The 10,546-nt window shown below is 61.7% G+C and overlaps 2 protein-coding genes across 2 annotated transcripts; one reads left to right on the forward strand and one right to left on the reverse strand.

Moving 5' to 3' along the window:
• Nucleotides 1-528: 528 nt before the first annotated feature.
• On the reverse strand, nucleotides 529-10,029 carry ZC3H12A (zinc finger CCCH-type containing 12A). Its single transcript, XM_027537801.1, has 6 exons — nucleotides 9,878-10,029; nucleotides 8,559-9,033; nucleotides 4,310-4,449; nucleotides 3,130-3,364; nucleotides 2,524-2,630; nucleotides 529-2,148 (listed from the first exon to the last, which is right to left on the reverse strand). Exons 2-6 carry the CDS (start codon nucleotides 8,951-8,953, stop codon nucleotides 1,274-1,276), a joined length of 1,752 nt encoding a protein of 583 aa, XP_027393602.1. The 5' UTR covers nucleotides 8,954-9,033; nucleotides 9,878-10,029; the 3' UTR covers nucleotides 529-1,273.
• LOC113890364 (basic salivary proline-rich protein 4-like) lies at nucleotides 9,198-10,166 on the forward strand. The gene is made up of 2 exons (XM_027538260.1): nucleotides 9,198-9,266; nucleotides 9,318-10,166. Exons 1-2 carry the CDS (start codon nucleotides 9,198-9,200, stop codon nucleotides 10,164-10,166), a joined length of 918 nt encoding a protein of 305 aa, XP_027394061.1.
• Nucleotides 10,167-10,546: the final 380 nt, after the last annotated feature.

The following is a 10,546-nucleotide window of genomic DNA, read 5'->3' on the forward strand; positions in this document are numbered from 1 at the left end:
CAGAGCCTATTCTTGGGTTTGGGGCCAGAACCCCTAACCTCCTGCTTGGGGGTTACCCTGGCAGGGCCTCTTCAGGACGGTTCCGCCCCAGGGCCTCCTACTCGGCTCCTCGCCTGGAGCAGGGCAACATCTGGGAGGACGGGGCAAAGCTGAGCCCCACAGCCACTCCCCAGGCTCTCCTGAACGCTCAGCCTGGTTGCAGGGCAGAGAAAAGGGGACAGCCTGGCCCACCTCCCAGTCCTCTCAATAGCACCTCTTCCTCACTCTGTAGGCTCAGGACTCCAAGCTCTACACCGCTGCTTCCTGACTCCCTGCCCATGTGTCCACAGCTACCTCCTCCCAGGGCCTGACCCAAGCCTCGGGAAGGATGCTTCTGCCCCAAGGGACAGAGCGCTTTCCGTGGAACTCAGCAACCTTCCTTCAGAGAAGGGTCAGAGAGCGAGTGTGGAGGCAGACCTGGGGTGCCCACCTACTGACCTTCCGTCACCCAGAAGCCAGCTCCACCCCCAAGCAACAAAGACCATCACCTTTTAGAGCACTCACATTGTACTTTATTGAAGTGTGAAGAGAGGCAAGGGCTTTCCGTGTAAAATATTTAATGTTTACACCTGTACACAGACATATATGTATCCCCGCCTTGGGGAAGGGCTAGACGGCTCTGAATACAGAGGAGGGCGGGGCGGAAAGGGTAAGACAGACTGCCCTGGACCCCTGCAGGCATGGGGGACAGGCGCACAGAGTGGGACGGAGGTGGGTTATTAAGAAGCATCTTGCTTACTAACATGAAGCCACGTACCGCATGGAGAGCGCGGATGAGGCCTCATTGGCTTAAGAGGAGAGCCCACAGAGGGCGGGCACACGGTGCCCAACGAGCCAGCCAGGGCCGGCGTCCCAGCGGCGGGGTGGAGGTGGGGGGGCTGTGCACAGGGCCCCCAGCCCAGGCCTCTGCACCCCCCTGCCTCCCTCCCCGCCCTCTGAGAGAAAGGAGGGTTTGGGCCTTAGCCACGGACTGACAGCCGTTACTGGCAGCGTCTCCTGAAACTACAGATACAATGTGCATCAACAGGCTGATCACTCCTGAGCCCTCGGGCCGGGGGCGGCTGGAGGGGCCAGAAGCAATCCTACAGGATCTTTGGTTTGGGGTTCCCTTCCCTACTTGAGTCCTCCCTCTGTCCAGCCTCTTGTGGTGGGCCTCGGGGCCGGGCTGCTCAAGGGCCCACGGCCCAGCCTGGCAGCTCTCGGAGGTGCTGCCCCCGGGGCGGCTGGGCCGGCTTTATTCACTGAGGTGCTGGGACTTGTAGGAGAGGATCTCGGCGGCCAGCTGCTGGGGGTCCAGGAGCTGCGGGAAGCGCGACATCACGGCCTCCACCAGGTGTGGGGGGAAGACTCCACACAGCTTAGTGTACACGCTGGCTCGCTCCTTCGCCAGCCTGCCTGCCCCACCCCAGGGGCCCCTGTCAGCTCCTGGGCCAGGTGCCTGGGGCTCCTGCAGGCGTTGGGTGGGCGGGGGCAGCTGGTATGGCTCAGACCAGTATTCCCGAGGTGGAAAGGCGGCCGGCGGGGGTGCATAGTCAGCGGGGACGCTGAAGTGGCCGGCACCCAGGGCCCGGCTGAAGGCCGAGAAGGCCGGGGTGGCAGGGAGCTCTGCCCCGTAGGTGCAGTAGCCGGCATAAGGGCCCCGAGGTGGGCCCGGCTCGCCAGGGCCCCCTCCTCGAACCCCCCAGAGTTCTGACATCTGGCTCTCCAGGGAGCCGATGCCCGAGTCCAGGCAGTCCTGGGAGGCGTAGGGGAGAGAGTCCAGGGTCTGCGGGAACCACTCTGAGGGCCCGAAGCTGCCGCCACTGCTCCCACTAGGAGGGAGGCTCCTGCCTGTCGGGGCAAAGGTCTGCATCAGGCCCTCCCGGGGGGTTCCTGGAGACGCCTGGGCCCCCAGCTTCTTCCTGTCCGGGCTGCACTGCTCGTGCTCTGTTGGCAGAGAGCCGGGCTGAGAGGAGGGTGAAGGCCGCCGGCTGTTTTTGTCTTTGCTCGCGGCCCTGGAGGGTGGCAGCAGGGCGTTGGCGCGGAGCTCGTCGGCCACGGAGCGCTGGGGCCGGCTCGGCCGCTCGGGGTGCAAGAATCGGCACTTGATCCCGTAGGTGCATTTCCTCCCTGGGAGAGAATTCAGGGGGGTGGATATAGAACCAGGGCTTCCCTGGTGGCTCAGACGGTAAAGCGTCTACCTGCAATGCAGGAGACCCGGGTTCAGTCCCTGGGTCAGGAAGACCCCCCGGAGAAGGAAATGGCCCCACTCTAGTACTCTTGCCTGAAAAATCCCATGGACTGAGGAGCCTAGTAGGCTACAGTCCATGGGGTAGCAAAGAGTCGGACACGACTGAGTGACTTCAGCTTCACCTTTACCTAGAACCAGGGAGTGGGAGACGGAAGGGCCAGTCCAAGAAACATGGGGTGGGTGCAGGCTGATTTGGGCGAGCGATCAGGGGATGCTGTGAGGATGGCCCAGGAGGCTGGGGCCCAGGCTCTTACCATAGGGACACGGCTGCTTCTTGTGCTCTGATGTGAGCGGCTTCTTACGCAGGAAGTTGTCCAGGCTCGGCCCATGACGGCCCAAAGGGTCATCGGGGGGCATGAACCTGCAGAAGACAGGGAAGAGGTGATGGGGGACTTCCCAGTGCTGGGGAGGGGCTGGATAGGGAACCTCACTAGGACGAAGAGGGGGCAGCTCCTAAAACTAATGTCCACCCAGTAGGATACCCCCAGGTGCTGGGGGGATTGTCCTGAGGCAGGGAGGAGGTCCCAGTCCAGAGGGCTACAGTCAGGGGTGACTCTCCTGCTGGGAGCTCGCTGAGGCCTGAAGTCTGGATCTAAGGCTGCATCTGCTGGCCTCTGGTCAGAGCCTTGGGGCTGGGAACTGGAGAGACTATCCTGAAGCACTGACCACATCCTGTCCCAAAAGCTCCTGACCCAGCCCCTAAACCAGAGAGCCCAGCCCTCTCCCAGCCTGGCCGCTCCCCTGTGGGGTCCTGTCCGTCTTGAGCTCAGAGCTGCCCAGGCCCAAGACCACACGGCTCAGCCACAGAGCCACCCCAGCCCAGTCCCTCCCGAGCCGCTCCGGCAGTGGTGGGGACATACTTGTCATTGACAAAGGAGTACATGAGCAGCCGCTCCTCGATGAAACGCTTCCACTCCTGCCGCTCGCCCTGCAGGTCCCGGTACGTGTCATTGGAGACCACGATGCCGTCCGACTCAAAGGCCAGCTTCACGATGAAGCGGTCGTCATAGCAGACTACCCGCTTGCCACCCACCCGCCGCGACGGTGTGAACACCAAGATCTTCTTCTTCTCCAGGTCCCGCAGGATGTGCTGATCTGGGAGGCAGCAAGGGCGCATGCAGGTCAGGGCCCAGCCTGGACTCGCAGCCAGCCCGCATGGCTCCCTGACCCCTGGTAGCCAGGCTCTCAACTCCAGGGTCACGGGAACAGGAAGGGGCTCTGTGGAGGCCAAGGACCCCTGCGCCTTGCTGGACCTGGCACCTCGTTTCCTGCCCAGATACCAAGAACCCCCGAGAACAGGCTGGCCAGAGAAGGCTGGGCTGCCTCCATCTCCCCCGTGGACGCCAGGCCTGGTCGCACCCAGCCTGTCCTGGGGGGATCTGGCAATGAGTTCCGGCTTGAGCTGAGGCCAGATGAGTGTCTCAGCCAGGACAGACGGACCCACCCAGAAGGGGCCTCTTTTCCTGGAACGGGCGATGCTAGCCAGCCTGCCCCCACATCAAGACGTCCAGAGAAACAAACCTGGGCTCTCCCTACAAAGGTCAGGAGCTCATGTAAGAGCAATGGTAGCGGCCGGAACCCGTTACGTGCCAGCAGCTGGCATCCGCTATGTGCCAGGCGTTCTGCTGAGTACTTAGGTCGATTAACTGCTGTGATGCTGACACCCACCCCGCAAAGTTATCAAGCTCTCACCCGACCCGTGTCTCAGATGAGGGGCAAGTGGCCTAGCCAGAAGGGACTGAGCCAGGATTACAGAGCCCAGGGACTTAGCTGCTATGTCACCCTGCCCCTGTGCCGCAGGGTATATGGCAAGAGCCTGCCACCATTAGGTAAGGGAGGTGCCCACTACCCGGAGGTAGAGGCTGCCCAGGGTGACCTCCAAGGACCACTGTTCAGAGCAGGGATGCTGAAGACAGCAAAAGCCAGGGAAAGAAATGCTGGTTCCTGCTTGGGGCCTGGAAGCTGTTGCTCACACCCAAAGGGTCTCTCTGGAGGAGAACCGCAGCAGAGAGACCACGCCCCGTCCGAGGTGCCACTCACCAGTGATGGGCACATCTGGGCGAGGCTGCTCTTTCCTCCAGGACGGCACAAACACGGTGATGTCTGTGTGGCCCCGCTCCAGGAACCAATTCACTGCCAGGAGGATCCCCCGGCAGGAGAAGACGTCCTTGTTCCCATGGCTGGGGAGGAGAGGAGGGCAGGGTCAGCCTGCTGTCGCCTTGGCCTGCACAGGAGGGAGGCGGGCTGCCCTCCAGCCCCTGCCCTGGCTGGTAGAGCCACTGGGCTCGGCCCCCCGCCCTCTGGCTGGGGGTCCTGTGCCTGTATTCACTGCTGGTTCCCACACAGGCTGTGATGACCAGACCTGGGGCTTTTTTTTTCCTGAGGTTCCATCTCCCAACAGACAGCAAGGAGACGCCCAGGAATCTGGCAGCACCTGCTCCCCATGTGGGGCAGGGTCAGGCCGCTTACAACACACCTGGGGGTGGGGGAAAGGCGCTGGGACCACAGGGACACAGATGTCCACAGGCGAACTGAGTCACCACCCCTCCCTTGCCGGCTCGGCAGGGCTGTGGGTGGGGGCTGGGGAGGAGAAACCAGATTGCTCTGGATTAAAGTTGGATTAGAGTTCAGGCCTGTTCAAACTGCAGGGAGTGGGACTGAGGAGGGTGAGGGGGGAGCCTCGAGTCAACCCTCATTTCGGGGCAGGAGGCGGCCACAGGGCCCTTCAGTGTGAAAGTGAAAGAAGACTGCTTTTCCTCCCACTGCCCTGATTCCCTAGAGCGAACGCCTGGACCGCCTCACCCCTCCCAGGAGGGCGTGACCCGAGGTGAAAAGATGGGTCTGGAAGCCTCTGGGGACTCTGCCAGCAGCCGAGCTGGGAGAGGGGACACCCCTACTGCTGTGGGCTGTGGACCAGACCTCAGCCCATCCAAACGCGGCTGGATCCAGAAGCAAGCCCTGAGGTGGCCCTGGCTCAGTTTCTCTATCTGATAAATGGGCCTGAGGGACCGCAGCCTCCTTCAGAAGGGCCCCCTGTCAGTGGGACAATGGTCCTGTCTGCTGGAGGCCAAAGACAGTCCAACAAAGTGGAGGTTCCATCTGGCTTCACGGGGGGGACGGGGTCTCCCAGGTAATACCGGGTGTCATGACAGGGCTCCAGGACCAGGCGAGGGCATGGGAAGGAGCCAGATGGGCCTCCCTCCCCAACAGCCCCTACCCCTCAGTGAACAACTCAGACTCATATTTGGCAAATAAAACAGAATAAGCATTACGCAAAAGAGGCAACTCCATGGCCGACCACATCCTGTGGGTGGGTTTGGGTGGGGGGGCGGGCGATAGCTAGAGCCCCAAGAAAGATAGAAAGGGAGGGAGGGCGGGCGTGGAGGCTGTCGAGGAGTGAGGCTGGGACTCCCAGGGCTAAAGGTCTCTGTAAATTGTAGGTGAGGCAAAGTCCAACCTGAAGGCAGAGCTCATCCCTGCCAGGTGGGGCCTCCTTGCTGCCATCCGCTGGCCCGCTTATAATAAAAGTTAACATTTACTGAGAGCTGTGAGCCAGGCCCTGATCTCCGTGCTCAGTACTGAATCATCAGTAAGCCTCTGAGGAGGGGACTGTCATGAGAGGAACTTTGCTCTTTTATTCAGGTGAGGAAACTGGTCCACAGAGGGCAACCAGTTGCCAGCATCACAAGTAGCGATGGTCAAACAGAGATGCATACCCAGAGGCTGTGCTCCTAACCCCTACAGGTGCTGATGACCGGATGGTACAAAGGCAAGCGACAGCCCTCACAGCAGGCCTGAATGGATGGGTACCCAGCCCCTACCGGAGCCCAGGTGCACTGCATACCTCCTTGGCTTCATCCTTACAAGGCTCTGAGATCCTTCTAAAGCTCCCTGGCTACTGGTAAGAGGTTGAACTTGAACCCACGTCAGACTGCCTTCTGACCCCTAACAGGAGAGCTAAGGTTTCTTTAGGAGAGGAAAAAAAAAAAACCCAATAACTCCCAAGCTTGAGTTTGAACAAAAGGGTTCAGTGGGTGGGGCAGGCTGGGAACAGGGAAAATCATGCATCTGGCAAACTCCTGCTCCTCTGTCAGGACCCCAGGTGGGGTGTCCTGACAGCTCCTCATCTCCCTGCCTCCTCCTGTGCACATGTGTGGACCTGCACATGCCCCCTCCCAGGCCAGCACTCGCAGGCCCTGGGACTTCGGGGTCCACTGGGGCTTCCGGGACAGAGCACTGCTTCTGGGAATCAGAAACCTTAGCTGGGGACAAGTCTGCTCTCAGTCGTCCCAGCCCCCAGAATATTCCTTAAGCAGGCAGCCAGAGCCTTACTCTTGGCAGAAGTCAAGCACGTGTGGCCGTCCCTCGAGTCAAGCCCAGATCCTGCCCCCCCAAGCCAGGAGCGCCTGTCTGCAGCTAACCTCAGTCCTTCTCACTGCCCTGGAGGAAGCTCTGCTGGCAGAGGAAAACCAGACATCCTCTCACCCTCACCGCAGTCGTGCTGGCCCAGAAAGTCAGGGGCCCTCAGCCTAACGAGACATTGGAAGACGTGTGCTTCTGCTGGAGACTCCAGATGCCCGCCTTGGGTAGAGGGCAGGGCCAAGGCAGGCTACCCAGGTGAAAAGATCTGCCTGGGCTCGGCCCAGCAAGTGGAGAAAAATTCCCTTAGAAGGAAACAAGAGGTGAATTTCCCCACGATTTGCATATGGTAGGGGCTGGCCCGCCTGCCCTGGGGCGGGAGGGGGCAGGAGGGTACGAACCCAGCAGCAGCTGAGACAGGAAGCTAGAGGCTGGAATTCCCCTTTTGCTACTGCCCCAGCTCAGAAAACCCCGAGCAGCTAGGCCTCTGGCCAGGCCCTCCACCACCTGCCCCTCCTCCTGCCCGGCTCCTCCTCCTCCGGCCAGGATACAAACACACACTGCACATGGCTGCCCCCGGGGCTCAGCCCTCGGGCCCACGCCCCCCAGAGGAGGGAGTCGCTAAGGGATCCCAGCTCCTGACCCAGTCAACTGCTACTGCAGCCCGAGAGGGGTCCCCCAACTCTCAAAGCACGTAGGGTGACCAGCTGCCGCGGGCTTGTGGATGCCAGCTTGCCTCAGTTTCCACCTAGGCTCAAACCATTTCAGAGACGGGATGACGGACCCAAAAGTGGCTGGAGGAGGGCCACCTGCACATCTACTGAGCTGGGCCGGGACCAGGCAGACAGTTGAGCTCGGCCAGGTATGGGAGGGGCAGACGGGGGGTGGCGGGGGGTGGGCAGAGGTATAGAGGCCTCAAGAAGCCCACCTGGGAGAGCCCTCGGGGAGGCGGGGGAAGGAGTCCTTCCCACTCCACACCCATGTCTGGGGTCTCCGCATCCACACCCGCAGGAACTTTTCTTTGTGAACTAGCCACCCAGCCCTGACTCACCAGCCTGCCTTGAAAGGACAGGGAGAAAGCGAGGCCAGAGGGCAGGGCTGAATGGAAGGGAGGTCTGGGTTCTCTGGAGTCAGCAGCAGCTACCCCCCAGCCCCGCCATGGGAGCCTGCATAGGGGAGAGGTGGGGATGGTTACTGGGGCCCAGGCCTAGCTCTGGTCCCTGGGGGGCCCTGAGAGCCCAGTCTAGCCTAGGTGGCTTCAGCAGAAGCAGAGGCAACCCAAGTCATTGAGCCCCTGGAGCCAAAGCATCAAGCTACCCGCCCACACCCCTGATGTCGCCAGGTCCTCAAGGTTACTCTTGGTCACAGCTGCAAAGGCCTCAGTAGCTGAGCCGGCTTCCACGCGAGCCCAGGTCTGAGACAACAAGGCCCCAGCAGTCCCAGACTCTGAATAACAGTAATGATAACAACCACCACCAATGATGAACAAGCCCTTCTCTCCAGGTTCCAGGCATTCATTCCTCACAAGCACCACCTCAAGGGTGGTGAGCCCCATCTCAAAGAGGAGGAAGAAGGCTCCTATGTGAATAAGCTGGAGCCCACAGTCTGATCCCTCATGGAGAGCATAAGGCAGCTTTAGAGTCAGAGGGACCTGAGTTCGAATCCTTGCTCTGGCATTTACGAGAAGTGGGCCCCAGAGTACTTCTTTGAGCCCCCTCAAACAGCCCTAAAACCCACTTCCAAGAAGCTGCGAGGATTAAGGGAGACTCCTGGCACACAGTAGGACCTCCATAGAGGGCTTTCCCTTCCTCTAGACCAGTCTAGAGAAGAGACCAAACTCCTTCCTGAAGTCCTCTCTACAAGAGGTGTAGAGACGTGGCCACCAATCCCAGCCAGAGGCCAGGGTCTTGAACACAAAAGCGACATGTACCTCATGGCCACGTTGCTCCCATCGATGACTATGGGTCTCAGGTCACTGCCCTCCTTGTCTTCCTCGGGTGGATAAGTCTCCACGGTGGGAGCCTTGGGGGTGCCCCCACCCCGGGGGACCAGAGGCAGCTGAGGGCAGGGGTCCGGCGATGCCTGGCGCTCCCGCTCGGCCGCTGACCCATGTTTAACCAGCTCCCCCAGCACTGTGTTGGTGTCTGCCTGGATGCCCAGCTTCTGCAGGACACTGTGGATCTCAGCAGATGAGTAGCCCAGCTTCCGGAAGAAGTCAACCTTCATCTGCAACTCTGCAGTCGTTGCCTCCTCGGCCGTGGGCTCCTGGGCCGGCCTGGGGGTCCCCTGGCAGCTTCGGCGGTCTTCAAGTTCCCACAGGCTCATGGTGGGACTGGCTTCCTGCCTGGGCCTCTCTTCACTGGCCACTCACAGCTCAGATTGGTGGAAGGCACTTTTCATAGCTCCTGTAGGACAACCAGGAGGGTTAGGGATGGGACTGGATTTCCTGCTCACCCCATCTCCTGTCCCTCCCTCTCCATCCAACAATATGGGTGGCAGTATCCAAAGCCATCTTGGCCTGTTCCCTCTATTATCCTCCTTCCCAGCTAGAGAGCATCACTCCCATCTTATGAAGGAGGAAAGTTCAGCTACAGACATTAAGAACTTGCCCAAGGTCATCCAGCTGTTAGCTGGTGACGCAAGGATTTGAACTTGGGCAGTCTTACTCCTCCTCCCACCCCATCCCCAGCAACCACCCCTCACCCCCCCACCCGCCAACCAGGGGATCCAGAAATCGTGGGAGGCCTCCGAGGACCCGGCCGCGCCCCCACAGCAAACGGGGCGGGGCTCTCAGGTGGAAACCCACTGGGTTGGAAGTGCGCTGGAAGCGGGTGGCGGGGGCTTCCCCGTTGAAGCCATCGCCTCCTCGCGTCCGTCTGCCCACTGCTCGAAGCCCAGGCCGGGAGGCGCGGGGCCCGTGGCCGGACTCCCGGACCGGGGGAGGGGAAGTTTCCAGGGAGACCCACCGGCGAGAAAAGTTGCTGGGAAACTCTGGTTGGCCTCCGGGCTCGGTGACGCGGAGGGTGTCCCGGCCCAGAACCTCGCTCTCGCCCGATTCCCACTCCGGACCTCGGTCTCCCAGGATCCTCCGACTTGGGCAAAGTTAGAGGAGGCCCCGGGGATCGGCAAGGCCGGAGTGGACTGGCCCCACGTCCCTCCCGCTCCGGTCGGTCTCAGCTCCAGCCCTTCCCACCCCCTCCTCCTCCCGCCCCGGAGGCCTGCTCCCCTTCCCAGCCGCGAGCGCCTCACCCTGCCGTACGCCAGCAGCGGCCGGCGGCGTCTCCATGGGGCCGAGTCCCGGGGGCCAGGCCGCCGGCGACTTTATACGGGGCGAGTGGGCGGGCAGGTGGCGCCCGGGACCGTGACGCGGAAGCCTGGCAGGGGAGGCGAGAGCCGAGAGCCGGCTTGGGCGGCGAGGGGCGGAGCGGCCACCGCCCCTTCCTGCTCCGCCCCCGCGCCGCGCCGCCCCGCCCCGTCCTGGCCTCCGGCCCCGCCCCCGCTGCCCCAGAGTAGCCGGCCCGGCCTGGAATGGGGGTAGGGGGCGCGGGCAGCAGCCCCATCCTCTGAACCTCTGGGCCCTGGCGGTGGGGAGATCTGTAGGGCAGGAGTGCACGGCTCGCAAGGCGGGAGGTAAGCCCAGGCTAAAGCAGATACGCACATCGAGTCAGTCATCGGCGGACCAACTGTACTGCTACACAGGCACAGGTCCGCGTCCAAGTGTGCAGAAGGTACAGTCCGGGACGATCGAGTGAATTAGGTATACAGTTTGGTTCACACACGGTTGGAGGCAGAGCCATAGTTATCAAGACAGGGTACACCCAGGCAAGTAACTTTTCACATTGAGAATCAGGAACACTCAACAGGTACAGCGTGACTGGAACAGGTACACGCACAACGGGGGCCCCACCCAGGGCCAGG

This window comes from Bos indicus x Bos taurus, chromosome 3 (genome assembly GCF_003369695.1).
Source record: "Bos indicus x Bos taurus breed Angus x Brahman F1 hybrid chromosome 3, Bos_hybrid_MaternalHap_v2.0, whole genome shotgun sequence".
In the NCBI taxonomy this organism is placed as follows: domain Eukaryota; kingdom Metazoa; phylum Chordata; class Mammalia; order Artiodactyla; family Bovidae; genus Bos; species Bos indicus x Bos taurus.